Below are 23,107 nucleotides of genomic sequence, written 5' to 3' on the forward strand. Positions count from 1 at the left end.
TAACAAGATACCTTTCAAACTCAGCAGTCTAAAGAGGTCAGAGCCAGCTCTTCTACCAGAATTTCTTTGGCTGGAAAAAGAAATCTCAGCCCTGGTTTCTACGTTACATTGTGAGCTGGTCATTCTCCCTCTCTGGGCCTCTATTCCTCCAGAAGGGAAGGCCTAACTTGGTGTAAAATCTATAATTTAATAGATGTATATGTGTTGAATTAAACTTCACATTTCCATTTGCCTAGGCTACAAACCTTGGAGTAATACTCAATCTTGTCTTTCTTCCACACACCTATCCAATCTGTCCACAAATCCTATTGACTTTACCTTCAAATCCAGAATCCAATACATCTCCCTCACTCAATCTGGTACAATCCATCAAGATCTCTTGCTAAAATCATTGCCATATCCTCTGTCTGGTCTCCTTGCTTCTACCCTTGTGCCTCTACAGTCTATTCTTACACAGCAGCCAGAGTGATTCTTTAAAAATGAAAGTTCATGGGGCGCCTGGGTGGCTCAGTCGTTAAGCGTCTGCCTTCGGCTCAGGTCATGATCCCAGGGTCCTGGGATCGAGTCCCACATCGGGCTCCCTGCTTGGCGGGAAGCCTGCTTCTCCCTCTCCCACTCCCCCTGCTTGTGTTCCCTCTCTCACTGTGTCCCTCTCTGTCAAATAAATAAAATCTTAAAAAAAATAAAATTAATTAAAAAATAAAATAAAAATGAAAGTTCAGGGCTCCTGGGTGGCTCAGTTAAGCATCTGCCTTCGGCTAGGTCATAATCCCAGGGTCCTGGGATCGAGTCCCATGACAGGCTCCCAGCTCCGCAGGGAGTTGGCTTCTCCCTCCGTCCCTCCCTCCACTGGTTCTCTCAGTCTTTCTCATTCTCTCACTCTCTCCCAAATAAATAAATAAAATCTTTAAAAAAAAAAAAGTTCAAATCCTCCAATAGTTCCCCATCTCATTCAGAGTAATGAGGAACTCTATATGGTCCACCCCTTCTCATGTCCCACTCTCATGTCTATTCCAGCCAAGCTACACTGACCTCCTTGCTGTTTCTTAAACACACTAGCCGTGTTCATACCTGATGGCCCTTCCACTGATTTTTCCCTCTGCCTGGAATACCCCTTTTCTCTGGATAGCTGTATGACTGACTCACTCATTTCCTTCAAGTGTTTGGACAAAAGTCACCTCAGAGAAGCCTACTCTGACTGTCCTGTTTAAAATTGCAAACTCCCATCCCCCTTTCCTGTTTACCTCCACAACAATCATTCCCTTCTAACATGCTACAGAATTTACTAATTTTATGTCCATCTCCTCCCACTTGACTGTAAGCTCTGTATCTATTAATTAAACATCTGCTAATTCATTCAATTAATTGAACACTGATGTCTATTATGTGCCAAGCACTGCGCTAAGCCATGGAGCTACGAGGTGATTAAGACAGTTTATAGGTCTTGTGAGGGAAGAAGTCCTAACGGTTCGTAGTAGTAGCTCATTTATTGAGTGCTTCCTCTGTGTTAAGTACTTGCCATGCAACCTAATAATAATGATGGCTAACATTTGTTAAAACAGACCCTGTTCTACATGCGTTATCTCATTCAATCCTCACCAAGACCTTTAAGGTGAATATTACCAGCCTCGTTGTAAAGAGCAAGAAACAAGATTTCAAGGCTCAGAAGGAGCAGAAGCTGGATTTGAACTAAGGGGATGGCAGAAGAAAGATTTAGGACCTAGGGTCCACCAAACTAGGTGAAAGATCGGTTGTGGGGGGGTCGAGGGAAAGAAGGAAATGACTCCCAGGTTTTGACCAGGGTGGACCAAAGAAAAATAAGGCCGAAGACAAAGACGAAAGCCCAATTTGGGACGCGTTGAGTTTGAGGCGCCTGCGGGCCACTCCTGGATACAGTCCATCTCCGGCAGGAGCCGAGAGACGGTTCCGGCCCCTTCCCTCGGGACTGAAGAGATGCTGGGAGAAGGCACGCACGGGAAGAGCAGGAGGTGACGGAAGTCACCCTCTGGGGTCTCGGAGCAGCAGCTGCAGGAAGGGCGTAGGGGACCGCGAGACAAAGAGCGCGCAGCCACCGCCTTTGTCCGCGCGGCCCCTTTAAGAAGCGCGCCCCCAGCTTCCAGCCCGCCTTGTATGCAAATTTGGCGACCAGCGGGAGCGCGCGGCTGATACCCGGGGACTGGGCTGCGGCGGTTAGTCCTCTCCCGGCCGCCGTCGCCTCCGACATATTGCCCGCAGGAGCTGCGGCGGCGGAGCGGAGAGCGCCGGGGGGAGGAGATGGGTGAGCGGAGCGGCGCCGGCTCGGCCGGGGAACCGGCGGGCGTGGGGGTCGGGATGGCCAAGATGCTGACTGCTCCCCCGCGCGGACAGGATCCCAGCGAGGGAAGGGGGAGGGGATGCGGGGCACAGAGGGACCCCGCCCCCTCCTGTCGCCTTGCGGGGTGGGGCCTCGCTTGTGGGGGCGGGGCATTGGCGCGGGGGGCGGGACTTCTAAAATGGAGAGGGCCTGTGGGGGCATGGGCTTTGGTGGGGACCCGCTCACCAGGGCTAGAAGTGGGGACGGGGCTCAGCGGTGGGCGGGGCCTTGGTGCTGGGGTGGGGCTCGTGGGCTGTTGGCGCTGGTGCGGGGGCGAACTTTCTGGGCTGTAGCGGCTTGGCACTGGGGTGATGGGGCGGGAAAGAGACCTTCCAGACCACGGGAGCCCATTCTGGAGCGGGGCTTCTGGGCAGAGAGAGCTTTTATTGGCTTGTGGGCGGGTTTTCTGGGCTGACAACAGTGTGTAGGCGGGGCCTTCTGGGCCCAGGGGCTTTATGTGGGTGTAGAGCTTCTAAAGAGAGGAGAGTAGGTGTGGGCAGAGCTTTTGGACCGAGGGTGCATGTGTGAGATGTTTAAGCCAGGTATAATAGGGTATAATAGTATATGAACAGGGCTTCTGGGTTGGGGGCTGGTTGGGTGCAGAACTCCTGGACAAGTACTTTTTGGAGACATGTGGGAAAAGCTTCTGAGCTGGGAAGCTAGGGCAAGGGGTGGGGGTGTGTGTGTGTGTGTGTGTAGGCTGTGTTGCTATGAGGAGGTTTGAACAAAGCTGTAACTTTGATTAGGCCTTGGGTGGTGCTTCGGAGCTTTGTGTAGGCCCTTTGTGCAGGATGGTGCCTGGGAGCTTGGGCTAGACTGCTAAGCCTAGAGAAATAGGTTTTGGGTCCACAACCACAGCATTCTCCCAGAGCCCACATCCTTGACCCTATGCTCAGGCTGTGGTCCTGACCATGAGACGCCAGGCTCTCAGCCTCTGGTCCTGACCAACCATGAGACACCTATTGAGCTGGATCTTGGACTCTGGAGGAAAAGGCTTCAAGGGTGCCCAGAATCCTAAGCCTAGAGAGACTTGTAGTATCCGAACAAAGCAGTGTACACCAGAGCTAAGAGCTCAAGCCTCAGACCCCAAACTACCTGTGACACAGTGTAAACTCAGTTTCCTAATCTGTGGAAGACCTACTTTGCTGGGTTCATTCACTCATCAACATACACACATACAACATACACAACATACACAAAGTAAGGGCACTTACTTTATGCTGGACACTGTGATGGAAGGAGGGAATACAGCAGTAGAAAAGACAGATAAGGGTAATGACCTCACTGACCTTCTGGTCTTGTGAGAAAGACAGACAATAAATGTGTTCACAAATGAATAAGATAATTCCAAGAGTGAATTGTTGTTGAAAAAAAAATAGAAATGAGAGAGTTATGGGGGCAGGTACTTTAAAAATGGCAGTCAGGGAAGGGCTTTGTGGATAGGATACAGCAAGTACAACGGGTAGCAACAGGTTTGGTTTGCTTAAGGAGAGAAGGGACAGGATGGCTGAAGCATGGAGGCCAGGCAGAGAATGGTAGGAGATGAGGCTGAAGAGGTAGGCAGGGGCCAGATCAGAGGTCTCTGTGATTAATGATGGAATGAGGCACCAGGTAATCAGTAGCCAGTATTGCTATTATCCTTCATCTGTGCCCTCTAGCTTGAGGCTCTACCTTATGTTGAGTCCCGCAGGAGGACGAAGAGGTCCCAACAGGACATCCTACTGTCGAAATCCTCTGTGTGAGCCAGGATCCTCAGGTGGCTCTGGTGGGGGCCATACTTCCAGTGCATCGGTCACCAGTGTCCGTTCTCGCACCAGGTAAACCACCTCTGTCTCTTTCCCCTCACTATGGGCTCCCAGGGGCAATATGAACAAAGCTCTCCTTCACTGGGTTGGGCTCTAGGATTTGATACTCCAGATGTCAGATGGGGGTTTGAGTACAGCGAGCAGCAAAAAAAAAAAAAGACTCAGAAGTGGTGGTCACTTGGGCAGATGCAGTGGGATATAGGGTAATAAGCCCAAAGGCCTGGATTCCAGCTACAGTCCTGCTCCTGGTTTTCTGGTGGCTTGAATGAGTTGTTTCTCCTCTCTGGGCCTCCTTTTCCTCATCTGTCAAATGGATCTAATAATTCTTGCCTTCCTGGAGAATGTTGGAAAGCCCGAATAAGATTAGGGATAGGAAAAGGCTCTGTTGGCTCCTTTGTCTGACGGGCAGGATTAGGAGGACTCCCATCCTTGCCATGAGCTGCTTTGCTGATCCAACCCCACCACCCTGTGTCCTGGAAGCCCTTCTTGGTGGGGTTCTCAGGTCAGCTGCTGATGTTTTTCCCTGCCCACCTCCCAGGAGCAGTTCTGGGACGGGCCTCTCCAGCCCGCCCCTGGCCACCCAGACGGTTGTGCCCCTCCAGCACTGCAAGATCCCCGAGCTGCCAGTCCAGGCCAGCATCCTGTTTGAGTTGCAGCTCTTCTTCTGCCAGCTCATAGCCCTCTTCGTTCACTACATCAACATCTACAAGACAGTGTGGTGGTATCCGCCCTCCCACCCACCCTCCCACACCTCCCTGGTAGGTTCCCAGCTAGGACCAGCTGTGTGTGTGTGTGTGACATTTGGTTTCAGTTTAACACAGCTTACCAAGCACCCTGGACACTTGGCCTCACACTGGAAATGGAGAGTGTAGAAGGAATAGGAAGCGAATGATTCCTGAACGCTCATGCCTGGTTGCTCAGTACCGTGTTAGGCATTTGAAAGGTAGCAGAGAGAAATCTGACAGATGTTGCCTAAAAGAGCGCAGAATCTTAAGTCCTGTCGGGGAGAAGAGCCACGGGCATACATGAGTTTCAGGAGTGGAAAGATCTCCATGCCGAGAAAGAGATGCAGGGACAGGGGCACGGGTGATCATAGCAAGAGGGCTCGCACACCACTCTCTTATCTCCTGGGACTGTCCCACTTCCCTCCTCTCGGTCCTGTTCTGCTCCTCTAGGTAATTTCCTGGCCTGATTCAGCTGGAGGCCTGTGAAGGTCAGAGAGTGGGGACAGTCCCTGTGGAAAGGACTTGGCAGGGGGAGGTGGGGATGAAAAAAGCCCGTACATGGGCAGGGGGCCCATGTGACCCCCAGCCTCTGCCCACCCCCAACAGAATTTCCACCTGATCGACTTCAACTTGCTGATGGTGACCACCATCGTTCTGGGCCGCCGCTTCATTGGGTCCATCGTGAAGGAGGTGATTGGGTCCCAGAGGCTGACGGGGGACTTTGGGACTCCCCTTTCCCCTGGGGGTACCAAGAAAACATCCCAGGCCCTTCAAGCCTAAGGCAGTTCCTTGGGGCTCCCTTTGAACTTGGTTGGAGAACATTACATCCCATCACTCTTGGAGTTTACGGGGCATCGAGGAAAAGGATTCACCTTGCCAGGTTCACCAGCCCAGCCTGCTGCCCCACGTTTCCCTGGGTGGGATCACAAGCCATGCTGGGTGGGATGTGGGCACAGCCCCGGTGGCCTCCATCCAAGGCCCCATCCTGTCGTATCTCGCCCCGACCCAGGCTTCTCAGAGGGGGAAGGTCTCCCTCTTTCGCTCCGTCCTGCTGTTCCTCACCCGCTTCACCGTTCTCACGGCAACAGGCTGGAGTCTGTGCCGCTCCCTCATCCACCTCTTCAGGACCTACTCCTTCCTGAACCTCCTGTTCCTCTGCTATCCGTGAGTACCCCTCACTTCACCCCCTCACTGCCTAGCACCCAGCTCCTGACCTCTGCCCTGAGTGTGGCTGGGTCAGCAGGCCCCCGTACCTGGAAGACTCAGGGAAGGGCAGCAGCAATATCCTCCCACATTGTCTGACAGCATCCCCCTGAGAACAAGAGGATTAGCTTTCTTTTGCAGGAGCCGAAACTGAGAGAGCAGGCATAATTTACCCTAGGTGCCACCAATGGGGAGGTCAGAATGGGACTCAGATCTGAGCGTATATGCCAAAGGAATGTTCCTGATGGGGATGCATGGGCTTTGTCTCCCTCTCCTTTACTTTTCTCTCTGGTTCTTTCTCTTTCTCTTTTTTTGTATCTCAGTGTTTATGTAATCTCTCGGTGCCTCTCCCAGGTCTGTGTGCATGCAAGCACCTGCGTGTGTGAATGTTTCTGTGTGGGTGTCTGTGCGTGAAATGGGGGGGGGGGGGGACCTGCACGTGCCATGTGTGTATGTCAGTCTTTGTGTGTGTTTGCTCACTCACTCCATCTCACCAGAGCCCAGATTGTTGAGGATGGGAAGATCCTGTCTGGGAGGAGCCCAGGACTGCCCCCTTCTCGCCTAGAACTGGGGAGAACTTTGGCAAGACATCCATTCTGGCTGTTCCTGGTGCAGGCTCCTGGCTCCCTGGGCATTTACAGTCATTTCCCAACCCCGGAGCTTTCTGGTTCATGAATTTCCTCAGGCTGGGCCAGTTCTCTGTCCTGGGAAGCTTCAGAGCCAGATACTCATCCCTCTCTACCCTGCATGACCAAAAGGGCGCTGTCATGGGAGGAGACCCATCACACTTGTTTCAATTATAACTAGTTTTTAATTGTAAGAGTGACACATGTGTCTTATAAACACATTGAACTTTACAGAAGCTTTTAATGTAGAAAATGAAAGTCCTCTTTAATATCAGTCCTCCAGAAAACCATTATTTGCAGCATATCCTCCCAAATTTTTTCTGTTCAAACATACTCACATATACTTTTTTTTTTTTAACAAAAAGGGATTAATCTATGCATGATGCTGTACGATTTACTACATTTTTCGCATAATCCTATAACTTGGGTATTTTTCCATGGCAATACATACAGGACTGCCTCATTTTTTAATGGCCTCATAGTATTCCATTATATAGATTTTTCACAGTTGTTGTATTTGTCTTCTATTTTCGCCTTTTGAGGTGTTCCTGGCTTTTCCCTATTGGAGACAATGAGGTAGGGAACCTTCTTTTGCGTACATCTTTGCCCACTTGTCCAATAGTTCCGTACAACAGATTCCCAGAAGTAGAATTACTGTACCGAAAGGTGCAGTCCATAGATATTAACAAATGGCCCTTCAGGGGTTGTACTGGTTAGAGCCGTCAACAGTTGCCTTATTTTTTCACCTTGTGGTTACTATCCAGTGAATCCATTCTCCTCGGATACAGGTATCACCCAGTAGTCATATTTTGCTTTATTTTTTTATTATTTCATTTATAAATTTTTATTAACATAAGGCAGGCATATCCTAACAAATCAATCCAGGAGTGCTAAAAAGCTTATGATGAAAAGCAGCCTCCAACCCCACTTTTCACCTTTTTAGTCCCACTCCTCCAAAGTGATCCTTCACTGTTTCTGGCTTTCACTGTTTTTTGAGTTACCCCCATAATTCTAGTATCCTTGTGCCTTTATTCCTTTTAAAAACATGTGATTGATTTTATAGTTGGATAATAGGTTTACAGAGTTAAAATTCAAAATGTATAAATATGTGTAAAATGTATACATTCAAAATGTGTAAAGAATATAGAAAGAAAAAGTCTCTCCTTGGCTGCTGTCTGTTAGCTGCCCGTTTCCCTTCCAAGAGGCAACTACCGATATTTCTGGTTTCTCATATATCCTGGAAATAAGTGTTTTATGCATATACAAGCATATCATACACACATACATGCACACATTCATTGATTCCCTTCAATGACAGATGAAGATTTACTTAGTTCACCCTTCCATCCATACCATTCCCAGTATTTTATAACTGTTATTATTATTCTCTATTGATTATCTTTTACAATAATGTCAGTATGCCTGTATTTTTTATTTCATCAACAATGGTATCTTAATCCCTTTTATGTAGACAGTAATATTAGGAACGCTACCCATCCACTTTTCCTCCCCTCTTCCTCCTCTCACTTCCTGGCAGCTATACTCTTATATATTAAGCTTGACATTCACATTCTCCTATATGACCACATTTAAGTCTTCCATTCTTTGTCTAAGGTTAATTCTAAAAACTAAAAAGCTGTAGGTAGTCTTGATGTTATTATAAGTATGAAAATATTGTTCACCTCAGGGCCAAGTAGTGTGCATAGATGATATTCCTTCTCTATAGTTACTGAGTTATGGAAAAATGGTTTCTCTTTTCTTACATTCCATCAATTGCTTAAAATCATGTCACATTTTAGTTTGCTTCATATTTAGATTGTAACTTTCTTATACAGCCTTTTTTTTTTCTTGGAGTTCTAATTGCCTTTCTTTTTTCTTGTTGACGAAAGAATGATGGGCCTTCAACATATCCTCAAGTTTATCCAGCCTCTCAATCATGCTACCTGTTGCCTGGAGTCCATTTTTCCCCCTAAAGACATCCCTCCTGGAGCCCTCCATCCTCTTGCTCCAGTCTGGAGTGGTTGTTCTTTAGGCCTGCTGTACAGCTCTCAGTCTGGGACTTCCCTTCGCTGCCCTCCTGGGTTGGATCCACTGTTTCCTGGATCCCATGTCTTCCTCTTTCTTGGTTTTCTCCCTTATTTTGCTGGAGTGCATTATCAGGTAATTTCCTTAACAATGGGTATGTGGGAAGTATATACATTCTGAGGCCTTGCATGTCTAAAAATGTCCTTATTCTGCCCTCATACTTGATTGATGGTTCAGCTAATGTAGATTTGTAAGTTCAAATTCATATTCTCTCAGAAGTTGGAAGATATTACTCCATTGTCTCTAGCATCCCATGTTTCTAATGAGAAGTCTGATGCCAGTTTGATTCCAGTTACTTTGTAGATTACTTGTTTTTTTCCTTTCTGAAAACTTTTAGAGATGTCCTGTTTATCTTTTGATTATTGAAATTTCACAAGGAGGCATCTGGTGTGGGACTTTTGTCATTCATCTTATCAGTACTCTAGGACTCTTTTAACCTGGAGATTTGGATATATCTTCAGATCAGGAAAATGTTCTCCTATTATTTCTTCCATAATATCTTCCCTTCTATTTTTTTCTATTCTCTATGGGGCTTCTGTTTATCAGGTAGTAGACCTCATAGATTGATCATCTGTTTCTCTTATATTTTTTCTCGTATTTTTCATCTCTCTCTCCCTTTCTCCCTCCCCCTCCCCCCATCTTTCTTTCTCTCTGTCTCGATCTCTCTCTCCCCGCTCTTTCTCCGCTCTCTCTTTTTACTTTGCCTTTAGGGAGATTTCCTCAACTTTATCTTTCAGCTTTTTTATTGAGTTTTTCAGCAATCACATTTTTCATCTCCAAAGGCCTCTTATTTCCTGATTGTTCTTTTCTCATAGCATTCTGTTCTTGTTTTAAAAATCTCGGGGCGCCTGGGTGGCTCAGTTGTTAAGCGTCTGCCTTCGGCTCAGGTCATGATCCCCAGGGTCCTGGGATCGAGTCCCACATCGGGCTCCCTGCTCGACAGGAAGCCTGCTTCTCCCTCTCCCACTCTCCCTGCTTGTGTTCCCTCTCTCGCTGTTTCTCTCTCTGTTAAAAAATAAAATCTTTAAAAAAAAAAAAAATGAACTTTAAAAAAAAAAATCTCTTCTGTTCCCTCAATTTTGTATTTCCACTGGGGTCAGTTTTTTGTTTCATGCTGCTAGTTTTCTAAGCATAGTTCGTTTCTTTGGTTGTCTCTTTATACTGACAAATGAAGGACTGAATAGTTGCAGTGCACTTCCTCTCCCTTTGCCATTATATATGTGAGTGGGAGGTTTGACTAGGAATTCTAAGTACATGAGCAGGACACACTGACTGGCAGACTTCGCTTTAGGATGAGGAAGTGCAGTGCTAGTTGCCAGGTTGTGGGCCCCCATAGGCCAGAAGCCAGAGTGAGGGGGTTACTCTAAGGTGCTCCCATTAGAGACCACAGTTCTCCCTAGACAGTTTATTCAATTTTTTTATGTAAGAATACTTCAGGGTAGGTTGTATGAGGTAAGAGAATAAAGGGACTGACTTTTACAAATAAATACAGATCTTTGTTTAATCCCATTTGTTCAGTCCTGCTGCTTGCTTCTACCCTTTATCAGCTGTGCCTACTTCAAGTCAGAGTCTCTCTTGGGTCACTAGGCAGATAAGCTCCTACCCCCAGTGCAGTCCTCTCATAGCATATTCTAGACCCACGCCATCCAGTTTAGGAGCTTCTAGCCACCTGTTGTTACTGAACATTTGAAAGAGGCTAGTTTGCCTCTTTCACTTCAGTGTGTTGTAAGTGTGAAATAAACATCAGATTCTGAAGACTTAGTACAAAAAAAGAAAGTAGGGGCACCTGGGTGGCTCAGTTGGTTAAACATCTGACTCTTGGCTTTGGTTCAGGTCATGATCTCAGGGTTGTGAGATTGAGCCCTGTGTGGGGCTCCACGCTCAGCGTGGAGTCTGCTTGAGATTCTCTGCCTTTCCCTCTGCCCCTCCCCCTCCTCACATGTACTCCCATGCATGCTCGTTTTTCTCTCTCTCTTTCTCCAATAAATAAAATCTTCAAAAAAAAAAAAAAAATAAAAATCTCATTTGTAAATAATGATTATGTGTTGAAATGATAATGTTTTGCATATATTGGGTTAAGTAAACTAGAGTATTAAAATTAACTTCATATTTTTTTTCCATGTGGCTACCAGAAAATTTCAAAGTACATATGTGATTCTCATTATATTTCTGTTGGACAGCACTGTTCTAGATGATGGCTCCCTTCCTCATCTGTCAACATGTTTCCATCTGCTTTCTAAATTTGTCAGAATCATTTGTGAACTGATAACCCCACTCCCATTCTTTTTGCTGATACGAATTTATTTTCTACTTTTCTACTGTCACGTCTTTTTTTTTTTTTTTTTAAAGATTTTATTTATTTATTTGAGAGAGAGAGAGAGCACATGAGAGGGGGGAGGGTCAGAGGGAGAAGCAGACTCCCTGCTGAGCAGGGAGCCCGATGCGGGACTCGATCCCGGGACTCCAGGATCATGACCTGAGCCGAAGGCAGTCGCTCAACCAACTGAGCCACCCAGGCGCCCTCTACTGTCACGTCTTGAGTGGAGAAGATGAGAGAGAATCTGCTGTCGTGCATGTGAAATAGCTTCTAACTTGTGGTTTGTGGAGCAGTTACTTGCTGTCACCAAATAATTTAATTATATCTGCAGTCCTTCTTAGAGGCAAAACCAGGGAGATTCTTAAGTACTTGGCCATAAGTTTGGGTCTGAATCTCTTGTATGTTCTTGTAGGTGCCCCACTCCTTCATTCCCACAAGGTGTCCTGAAGAGTGTTGTTTTATTCCCATTTCAGTCTTCTTTTCTGTCCCACAGAATCACTGGTCTCTCTTTTCTAAACAAAATTTTATGAGTCTTGTACTTTGAATCAAGCACCATGATGAGTGTTGTTGCAAGGTTTAAAGAAAGTATTTATGAAAACACTAGGTGTAATGCCTGTCTGAGTGTAGAGAATCAATACGAGCTATGTAACTTAGGGCAAATTAAGGAAACTGAGGCTCATAGAGGTTAAATAACTTACCCTAAATTACAGTACTAGTAAGTAGCAGAGCTGGGATTTTAATCCTGGCCTATTTGACCAAAGGTTATGCTCCTGACGACAGTTCTCCAAGTTATCTTACTTAATCTTACCCCAGGGAGAATGGTAGCATCCCCGTTTTATAGACCAGAAAGCAAAAACCCAAAAAGGCCAGCTGCTTACCCGGGGACACTCATGTATCCCTTCTTGGAACATCAGAAAAAAGGAAGAAAGGGGTGCCTGGGTGGCTCAGTCGTTAAGCATCTGCCTTCAGCTCAGGTCATGATCCCAGGGTCCTGGGATCGAGCCCACATCGGGCTCCCTGCTCGGCGGGAAGCCTGCTTCTCCCTCTGCCTGCCACTCTCCCTACTTGTGCTCTCCTTTCTTTCTCTGTCAAATAAATAAATAAAATCTTAAAAAAAAAGGGGGGGGCCCATTTCAGTGCCTGGCACATAATAGGCACACAATGAATACTGTTCCTGAATCTCCTTTCTCCACAACCTGAAGAGCTACCTCTTGAGTACGCAGCCGTCACAACTTAGACCTGTCTTGTGGTACCACGTACATTTTTTTTTTAAGTAATCTCTGTGTTCAGTGTGGGGCTTAAACTCATGACCCCCAAGATCAAGAGCCACCCGCTTCTCTGACTGAGTCAGCCAGGCACCCCTTGTACATTTTTAACTAATTAATTATTCATGGTATTTGTTGAGTATGAGTCTTGGTCTTTGGTATGAGATGGTTCTGGGTTTGAATCCAGGCTCTATTGCTTTCTTTTTTTTTTTTAAGATTTTATTCATTTATTTGAGAGAGAGAGAGAGCGCACACATGAGAGGGGGGAGGGTCAGAGGGAGAAGCGGACTCCCCGCTGAGCAGGGAGCCCGATGCGGGACTCGATCCTGGGACTCCAGGATCATGACCTGAGCCGAAGGCAGTCGCTTAACCAACTGAGCCACCCAGGCGCCCGCTCTATTGCTTTCTTACTGGTTGGGTAACCTTTGGGAAATCCACTTCACCTCTCTGAGCCACAGCTTCTTCAAAGGGGGTACAAAATAACAGTACTGAATGCATAGTGTTCTTAGGAGAAGCAAAAGAAGAGAACACGTGTAAAGCGCTTAGTACAGTGTCTAGAGCATAGTGTGTGCCCAATGAACGTGGGCTGTTAGGATCACTGTTAGTCAGCAATAGACCACGAGGCAGGGCCTCAGCTCCTGCTTCCTACTTTGTCCCCGATGCTCGGCACAATGCTTGGCCTGCACTCGATGCTGATACCTATGTTGACTGATCAAAGGATGGCTGGATAGAAGGATGGGTACATTCTGCCCTCTGAGTAGCCGGGAGAGCTAGGCCCAGGGAGGAAAGAAGAGTTCTTCCGTGGGTAAGGGTGGGGATCGTGGCCCACAGGCAGGCCTCCCCCTCACCACTGTCTTCCCCAGCAGGTTTGGGATGTACATTCCGTTCCTGCAGCTGAACTGTGACCTCCGCAAGACGAACCTCTTCAGCCACATGGCCTCCATGGGTCCCCGGGAGGCGGTGAGTGGCCTAGCGCGGAGCCGGGACTACCTGCTGACGCTGAGGGAGACGTGGAAGCAGCAGACACGGCAGCTGTATGGGCCAGACGCCATGCCCACACACGCTTGCTGCCTGTCCCCCAGTCTCATCCGCAGCGAGGTGGAGTTCCTCAAGATGGACTTCAACTGGCGCATGAAGGAAGTGCTGGTCAGCTCCATGCTGAGCGCCTATTATGTGGCCTTTGTGCCTGTCTGGTTCGTGAAGGTGCGTGGCTCAACCCAGGGGGAGAAAGGGCCTGCCTGGGGCCTTCCCCTGTTGCCTGCCCCACAGGAGCCCTCCTGCTTGCATGAATAACTGGACCGTTTTTGATAAGATTCCCATCTGTTCTCTTGAGGGCTAGAGTAACGACTACCTCGATTTTAGAGTGGGGAGAACAAGGCTCACTGAGAGGGCATGGCCTGCACAAGGTCACCCAGCCAGTGAGGGGGACAGGACATTGTTGTTCATGATACTTGATAACAGGAAGCAGTGGTGTATTTCACTAGGGCTGTTTTGGCCCAGGCCTCTTGCGATGTCCAGCTGTATCATGAAGTAGGAAAGCCAGGATTCATCCAGACCCGAGCAACTCCAAAAGCCTGTGCTTTCTCTCTAGCTTATATGGCCTTCTGGGAAGGTACCTCCCCGGCAGCCAGTAGGCTTGAAACATTTCTCCAGGGCTGGACTGCACCTAATGATTCGAGGCTGAGAGGACTTAATGTTTCTTGAGCACCTGCAGCGTGCTAGAGCTTTCATGAGTGTGATAATCCTCCTGCCGCCTCTCAGAGGTGCTTGGTAGCTGTTCTTGCAACGTAACAGAAGAGACAGCTAGAGCACAGAGAAGGGAGATGACTTGCCCAGCATCACATAGTTAATAAGGAACAGAGCCAAGATTTGAACTCACGCCTTTTGGACCCCAGAGCCTGCACTCTGGCTCAGAGTGGTAGGCAGTGGGAGCAGTTTTTCTGTAAGAGGAGCTTGTAGAGAACTGAGTGGGGGGCACAGGGTCTAGGGTCTAGGTCCAGGATTAAGCCCTCTTTGTTAGGTGTTTGATCCTTGGTCTCAGGCCCCCTGGAAGGCTGCCCTGGTTTCCAAAGCAGATCGAATCACGGAAAGGGGAGGGGGTGAGGCTATTCTGGGCATCCCAGGCCTTACCCATCTCCCGCTGCCCCCAGAACACGCATTACTATGACAAGCGCTGGTCCTGTGAGCTCTTCCTGCTGGTGTCCGTCAGCACCTCAGTGATCCTCATGCAGCACCTGCTGCCCGCCAGCTACTGCGACCTCCTGCACAAGGCCGCTGCCCACCTGGGCTGCTGGCAGAAGGTAGACCCAGCGCTGTGCTCCAACGTGCTGCAGCACCCGTGAGTTGCCCTCCGTGTCCCTGGCCAACCCCAGCCCTCGTGGACCGTGTCTGCGGAGCCACGGGCCTCCCCCCTCACCAGCTCATGCATTCAGCTGGCGGGTGGTCATTGAGCACGTCTTGTAAGCTAGGCCTTGCGGCCAGAGTGGGGTATGGCTGGGCCCCAGGCAGACGTGTCCCCCGTGATTAGGTAACTTGCAGCGTGCTGGAGACGGGAGAAGGCCAGGCAGTAAATTCATAGACTCGTTGACTTTCTCATTCACTGACTGTTACTTACGCAGCTCACGGACCGATTTGCTCTTGCCTTCATTCATTGCTTCTCTCCCTCTGTTACCTGCTCACTCATCCGTTCAGTCATTAGGTCACCTCCTTTGCGGCAGACGTTTACGTCTTCTGAAGCCATACCCGGCCTGGTGCTATGTATTGGACAGAGGAGCTTGGACTTGACCTACAGGCAGAGGGGGGCTATGGAGGCTTTGGAACAGTGGAGGAACCCGTGCCAAGGTGCCTTAGAACCATCAATCTGGGCAGAGGATAGGGTGCCATGTTACCCGATGGTGAACCCTGGCCAGGGAAGCAGAGTCACAAGGAGAGAATGACCAAGACGAGGTCCTAGAGGAGGTCAGCCTGGCGCGGGTGACAGCCGCGTACACAAATGGTTATAGGATGATGGGAAGAAGGAAGCCCGGCTGCAGGACAGCACTGCAGAGGTAGAAGCACCTGCTCAGGAGCCCAGCGTCCCCTCAGCCTGGCTCATCCTTCATGGTGCCGTCCTCAGTACTTTTCGCCCAGGTTACCCTCATTTTTCCTGCCTGTATCCCCCCATTAGGCTGGAAGCTCCTCAAGTCTGGGCCCTCCTGAATCACATCTGAGCCTCGGGCCCAGCACAAGGTCTGGCAGAGAAGAGGCCCCTAGGACAGGTTTGTAGAGGTAGGTCCATCAAGAAGCAGAGATGCAAAGGGAGGCCACAGAGACGCCTGGCTGGCTCAGTCAGTAGAGCATGTGACTCTTGATCTGGGGGTTGTGAGTTCAAGCCCCACGTTGGGCATAGAGATTACATAAATAGGTAGGTAGATAGATAGATGACAGATAGATAGATGATAGAGGAAAAGTAGCTAAGTGCCTAGGACGGTCCATGGAACATTGTAGTTGGTGCTATTTACAGACATTCCTTCTTTTAGCTTAGGGCTTACCCATTTCCCCAGGTCCTCAGACACAGCCCCAGAAGGGTCCCCTGGCTGCCCCCAGGAGTTAGGGCCAATGAGAATGCTATATTTTCTTATCAGTAGTAACTTTTTTCTTCCTTTTTTCTGATGTTCCAAGAAGGGATACATGAGTGTCCTTGGGTAAGCAGTTGGCCTTTTTGGGTTTTTGCTTTCTGGTCTATAAAGTGGGGATGCTACCATTCTCCCTGGGGTAAGGTTAAGTAAGATAACTTGGAGAACTGTCGTCAGGAGCATAACCTTTGGGGTCACATAGCCCTCCATGCTGGTCAGGGTCCCTCCCAGGCTCTGGCCAAATGGTCGAGGAAAGGGGATAGACATTGCCAAATGGGCCTAAAAGGGACTCGGCTTAGCCTTAGCCTCTGAAGGGAGGGAGGAGTAGAAAGGTAGAATATAGGTGAACATGAGGAGAAACCTGTCCATAGCTCACCATGGTCCACAGAGAAGACCCAGGCTCCTTCGCATGGCTTCCCAGCTGCTGAACTGGGCCCTCCCAGCCTTTTCTGCCTCCTCTCTTACCATGCCTTCCCTGCTCATACTCTGCTCTGGCCATACCAGACCGCTTCGGATCCTCAAATTCTCTATGCATGTTTGTATCCAGGCTTTGGCACATGATGCTTGTTTTGCCTAGAACATCCTTTCCACCTTTCTTTTCCTGATTAATTGCTATGCATCCTTTAGCAGTTTGCTTCCTCCAGGAACACTTTCCTCACCACCCAGGATAGGTTCAGTGCCCCCTACCCCGTGCTCCCACAATCCCTTAATATCATGATCATTGCACCTAACTCTTTCTGCTCTGTTTGCTTAGTTACTTGCCTGTTATTCCAGGACTAAAGCTCCTGGAGGTCAGGGTCCTTGCCTGTCAAGCGCTCAGCCATCTCACTCCTGGCAGAGTGCCCGGCTTAAAATAGGTCCACGGTAAATTTTTGTGGTTTGTGTCTAGTCTTTTTTTAAGATAAAATTTTTATACAGTGAAATGCACAAATCTTTTTTTTTATTTAATTTAAATTCAGTTTAATTAACATATAGTGTATTATTAGTTTCAGAGGTAGAATTTGGTGATTCATAACACTCAGTGCCCTCCTTAATGCCCATCACCCAGTTACCCCATCCCCCCACCCACGTCCCCTCCAGCAACCCTCGGTTTGTTTCCTAGAGTTAAAAGTCTGAAATGCATAAACCTTAAAGTGTACAATTCTTTGAGTTTTGATAGTCCTGTACACCCATGTATAGGTAGACCTGTACCCCCTTGTAGAGGTAGGCCTGTACCCCCATATGTAGGCAAACCTGCACCCCCACATATAGATAGAACAAGATGGAGAACATTTACAGCCTCTCAGAAAATTTCCTCTTGGCTCTTCCCAAAGACTGCCCCCCACTTACCACCACCACCCAGACAACCATTTTTCTATTTTCTTTCAAAACTAACCTGTTCTACAACCTCACATAAATGAAATCTTGGGTTCAGTTTCTTTTTCATTCAGCATATTGCCTGTGAAGTTCATCCATGTTGTTAGGTATAACATGATAACTAGATTTTTTGTTTGTTTGTTTGTTATTTATTTATCTGAGAGAGAGAATGGGAGACAGAGAGCATGAGAGGGAGGAGGGTCAGAGGGAGAAGCAGATTCCCCGCCGAGCAGGGAGCCCGATGCGGGACTCGATCCCGGGACTCCAGGATCATGACCCGAGCCGAAGGCAGTTGCTTAACCAACTGAGCCACCCAGGCGCCCCTGATAACTAGTTTTTAAATTAAAAAAAAAAAGATTTACATATGTATTTGAGAGAGAGCTGGAGAGAGAGTGCACATGAGCAGGGGAGGGGAAGTGGGGGAGGATATCCAAGCAGACTCCCGCTGAGCTTGGAGCCTGACAGTTCTCTCATGAGCCATGAGATCAGGACCCGAGCCAAAACTACGAGTCAGATGCTTAACCAACTGAGCCACCCAGGTACCCCGATAACTGTTTTGTTTTTTTTTTTAAGATTTTTATTTATTTATTTATTTAACAGAGATAGCGTAAGTAGGCAGAGCAGCAGACAGAGGGAGAGGGAGAAGCAGGCCCTCCGCCGAGCAGGGAGCCCGATGTGGGGCTCGATCCCAGAACCCTGGGATCATGACCTGAGCCGAAGGCAGCCGCTTAACCAACTGAGCCACCCAGGCGCCCCCGATAACTGGTTTTTAAATGAATGAATCAACAAGGTAGGAACATGAGTTAGATTTTTGTGATTCTCTGTCCTCTGGCCCAGGACCCTTGGAGTCCCTGGGAGATGTGGCAGAACTGGAAGAACGCACCATCCCACTCACATGCTCACTGAGGCCTCTCTGTGCCAGGCCTTGTGCCGTGCTCTGAGGACATAGAGATGAAATGGACACCATCCCTTCCCTCAAGGGCTCCCAGACGAGGGAGGGATACAGGGAAATAAGTGACGAAACACTGGGGAAAGTGGACCAGTAGCAGGAGATTCAGTTTGCTGTTGAAGGATGCTGAACTCTGTGGGGAGTTTGAGAAAGGCTTTCTGGAGGATCCCGAGTTTTGAAAGAGCTTGCCAGAAGGATACTGCATCAGGAAGGGCAGTCCAGTTGGAGGGAGTGACTTACACAGAGACATGAAACCATAGGCTGTGCTGGAGAACTAGAAACCGCTGGGAATGGCTTGAGCACAAGCTATGCGGCCGGAGTCCTGAAAGTCCACGCAGGGCCTCAGAGGCCACAGTGAATCCTTGGGGACTTGACTCCAAGGGCACTGAAAACGCTTCAGAGGGTTTTGAGTGGAAAATAGGCTCAGCTTGGTGTTTTACAAAGACCACTCAGGCAGCTGTGCAGTGGACCAATTGGAGGCTAGAGGTTAGAGTAGGTGAGGAAAATGCAGGGCTCCCGGGTGGCTCAGTCGGTTGGGTGTCTGCCTTCAGCTTGGGTCATGATCTCAGGGTCCTGGGATTGAGGCCCGAGTCGGGCTCCCTGCTCAGCGGGAAGTCTGCCTCTCCTTCTCCCTTTGCCCCTCCCCTGCTCCTGCGCTCTCTCTCTCAAATAAATAAATAAAATTAAAAAGAAAGAAAGAAAATGCACCCAAAGAGGGAAAAGCGTTTTCTTGACAGCCCCTCAGACATGAATCTCAACCCTAGACCTTCTGACTCCCATGAATTTCTCATGATTCTTACCCCATTTTTACAGAGGAGGCACCTGAGACCCCAGAAAGGAAAGTCACTGTGTCTAAATGATAGAAATGGGAGTCGGGCCCTGGTGGTCACACCAGGCCCGGTCTGCTGGTAGCCCCTTTTGTGGGTGAGCTGGGTGTAAGGGGCACTGTTGGGTTGTGCCTCCAGGTGGACGGAAGAATGCATGTGGCCACAGGGCGTGCTGGTGAAGCACAGCAAGAACGTCTACAAAGCCGTGGGCCACTACAACGTGGCCATCCCCTCGGACGTCTCCCACTTCCGCTTCCACGTGAGTCTCCTCCCCTGGGAAGGAGGGGCGGGGCCTGATCTCAAGCCGGGAGGATCCTAAGGCAGGAAGGTGATGTCCTAGCAACAGAAAGCTATTTTCAGTATTTCTCAAATCCAAAGGAAGCCCCACATGTGCAGCACAGGACAGCCATTCAAACGGTGACTCCATAACCGCAGCTCACGTGCTAGCAGATCTTTGAAAACGTCGGGTGGAGGCGGGAAAGATGACACCATAAAAGGAGGGATTCTTAGGGGCAAAAGTCATAACTGTCCTCATTCATATGGTGTGCCGGGCACGGTGGTAAGCACCTGCCACGCACCCTCCATTCAGCCTTCACCCTGCACGTGAGAGAAGTGCCAGGGCTGTCGCCATTTTCTGAGACTGAAATTGGCTTAGCGTCTGACTTGTTCAAGGGTGCCTTGCTGGGAATCTTGGGTCTGATGGTAAGGACTCATGGACTCAGCATTATGAAAAGAGCTGCTCGGGCGCCTGGGTGGCTCAGTTGGTTAAGCGACTGCCTTCGGCTCAGGTCATGATCCTGGAGTCCCGGGATCGAGTCCCGCATCGGGCTCCCTGCTCGGCAGGGAGTCTGCTTCTCCCTCTGACCCTCCTCCCTCTCATGCTCTCTGTCTCTCATTCTCTCTCTCTCAAATAAATAAATAAAATCTTAAAAAAAAAAAAAAAAAGCTGCTCAAAATCACTGAGGCTAGTGGTCTCCATTTTATTTACTTATCTTGCTATCAAAATCCTTTTTCCAACACAGTCATAGACTAAAGTCCGGTATATAGGACCTCATGGCACCCCTCTATTTGAAAGGGTTGGGACTCCCTTCACTTCCCACTCACCACTACCTTAGGCCCCCAAAAGGCCTCCTCAGATCCTGGGCTTCCAAGGAACAGTTTAAGAAATTGATCTGGGTGATCTCTTCACAGTAGAGAAACCTGAGGCCCAGACAGGAAAGGGACTTGCCCAGGGTCCTGCAGGCTGTCAGGTGCAGAGCTGAGCCTGGCGTGCTGGTTTCTTGGACTCCTATTTCCTGCCACGTCTCTTCCCATCCTGTAAGCAGCTTTTGAGGTTTAGGTACCTTGGCCCCTGAAGAATCGAGATTCCTTAGACCTTGATCACTCTTTGGAACTGATCAAAACATTCTTCTTGAGTCCCTGCACTCTACCCTGCTTTTTAAATACCAGGTCAGAGTGAGGTGTCACCACATGTCCTGGAAGCTTCTGGCCTAGGTTGGGATGCTACCCATGAAGAAGTGGGTGACTCAGACTGTATAGTCTATAATAACTTCCCATATCTATGTCGTAAGATTCTAATTTGTTCGGGCCAGGCTGTACCCAGGAGGATCACATATAAAAAGGTGTTGATTGTAGACCAGAAAAAGTTTGAGTGAGCAAGCAAGATCTCTCAAGAAAAGCTTCCTAGAGGAAGGTAGAAGTTCAACAAGATCTTAACTTCTGTGGGAAACAGTAGTCTTTTTTTTTTTTTAAGATTTTATTTATTTATTTGACAGAGAGACACAGTGAGAGAGGGAATACAAGCAGGGGGAGTGGGAGAGGGAGAAGCAGGCTCCCCACTGAGCAGAGAGCCTGATGCGGGGCTCGATCCCAGGACCCTGGGATCATGACCCGAGCCCAAGGCAGTCGCTTAAGGACTGAGCCACCTAGGCACCCGAAACAGTAGTCTTGACGGAAGAAAGACCATAAGCAAAAGCAGAGAGGGTGGCAGAGTCCCCACCCATGTCTGCATGGGGCCCCAAGAGCCTGTCCCCTTCACTGGCCCCCCCAGAACCCCCATCCAGGAGGCAGGTTTCTGGAACATACTTTCTAGTCCCTGCCTACCCTTTCCTGGGCAGTTCTTTTTCAGCAAACCCCTGCGGATCCTCAACATCCTTCTGCTGCTGGAGGGTGCTGTCATTGTCTACCAGCTATACTCCTTAATGTCTTCTGAAAAGTGGCACCAGACGATCTCCCTGGCACTCATCCTCTTCAGCAACTACTATGCCTTCTTCAAGCTGCTGCGGGACCGCTTGGTATTGGGCAAGGCCTACTCCTACTCAGCCAGCCCCCAGAGGGACCTGGACCACCGGTTCTCCTAAGCCCCAGGGTGACCCCAGGGACAGCATCCAGGCTTTAGCCAGGGGCTCTCTGGGAAGGGGCTGTTGGGGAGGGTTGGGTGAGGGGCAAAAAACCCCACAAAAACAGACAAAAAAATTCACCAGAGCTTTGTATTTTTGTTACATACTGTTTGTTTCTTTGATAATTGATGTGATTATGGGGGGGGGGGAAAAAAGTCCTATTTTTATACTCCCATTAAGCCTGTGTGTCCTTTGTTTCTTTCCCTTCTTCTTGCCTATCAGGTAGAGAGCAGATGTTAGAGGTTAGGATTCTGGGCCAGGAAGCCCCATGTGTGGCTTCTGGGGCCCCTATGGGTCCTGCCTTCTCCAATAGAGAAGAGATGAGGCACCAGAGGTCATGGTAACAGTGGTAGCTACTGATGGCTAAATGCTGTGTACTGGACATTAATCTTACGTGCATTATAGGCCTGTCTCAATCCAACTTTTATGACAACCCTAGGAGGTAGGTGCTGTCATTCCAACTCTATAGATGAAGAACAAGCTCAGAGAACTATAGTGACTTGCCAAAGACAACACAGTAGTCAAAAAACTCTCCCAGGGCGCCTGGGTGGCTCAGTTGGTTAAGCGACTGCCTTCGGCTCAGGTCATGATCCTGGAGTCCCGGGATCGAGTCCCGCATCGGGCTCCCTGCTCGGCAGGGAGTCTGCTTCTCCCTCTGACCCTCCTCCCTCTCATGCTCTCTGTCTCTCATTCTCTCTCTCTCAAATAAATAAATAAAAAATCTTTAAAAAAAAAAAAAAAAAAAAAAAAAAAACTCTCCCAAAAGACACCACCACTATCCTAGCAGAATGTGATGTCCTGATTCTCTCAGCATACAGTCACTGAGACCCTGCTCTGTGTCAGGATGCCCAGACACAGAAACAAACAAGTCATACTACACTGGGATGGGTATAACAGTTACAAGATACAGAGTAGCACAGGAGAGCATGTTTAATGCTCTCTGGACTTCTTGGAGGCAGGGATAGTCTGAGTTGTCAGCCACTTCCTAGGTGGACAAAATGGGGGAAAGGCACTTCAAGCAGAGGAAAGGACATATGGAATAGGACAGAGATTTGGAATATCCTGGTATATTTGGGGAGGGTAAGCAGAATGGTTCCTAGAGCAGGAAGGATAAGGAACAGAGGGTGGGGATGGGGTGGGGATGGGGTGGGTCTGCAGGGAGGTGCTGGATCAGGACCAATGGCTCTAAGCGAGGGAGAGTGTGTAAGCAAGGCCAAGTGCTAGAGTGGAAACAAAGCCGCTTGGGAGAGCCCCCTGGCTCCTATAAGACAGGCTGGAGGGCTCAGGCTGGGAGAAAAGGACGGTCCTAGCCGCTCATCTACTCTGCTTGTGTTCACTGAGCCCTTGTTGGCCACAGGATATGCAGATGAGTCTGTGGTGGTGTATGGGAGACACTACAACAAAAGTTTTTGGTGTCTCTGGTGAGGAAGGCATCAAGCTAGGCATGGGACAGATACAAAGGTGAGGAAGATACTGTCCCTTAGACAACCAGGAGAGGCATAACTTGTGAGCAAATTAGGATGCTAAGTTTTAGCTGAGGAAAATGTGTGTCCAGGGCACTGGGGAGCAGAGAGGACAGATAC

General features: G+C 48.8%; 1 protein-coding gene across 1 annotated transcript; it reads left to right on the top strand.

Moving 5' to 3' along the window:
- The first annotated feature begins 2,176 nt into the window (after positions 1 to 2,176).
- TMEM39B (transmembrane protein 39B) lies at positions 2,177 to 21,611 on the top strand. Its single transcript, XM_021683644.1, has 9 exons — positions 2,177 to 2,278; positions 4,044 to 4,170; positions 4,697 to 4,916; positions 5,490 to 5,573; positions 5,893 to 6,047; positions 13,246 to 13,582; positions 14,530 to 14,717; positions 19,264 to 19,384; positions 21,243 to 21,611. Exons 1-9 carry the CDS (start codon positions 2,275 to 2,277, stop codon positions 21,483 to 21,485), a joined length of 1,479 nt encoding a protein of 492 aa, XP_021539319.1. The 5' UTR covers positions 2,177 to 2,274; the 3' UTR covers positions 21,486 to 21,611.
- The last annotated feature ends 1,496 nt before the right edge of the window (positions 21,612 to 23,107 follow it).

This window comes from Neomonachus schauinslandi, chromosome 4 (genome assembly GCF_002201575.2).
Source record: "Neomonachus schauinslandi chromosome 4, ASM220157v2, whole genome shotgun sequence".
Classification (NCBI taxonomy): Eukaryota; Metazoa; Chordata; class Mammalia; order Carnivora; family Phocidae; genus Neomonachus; species Neomonachus schauinslandi.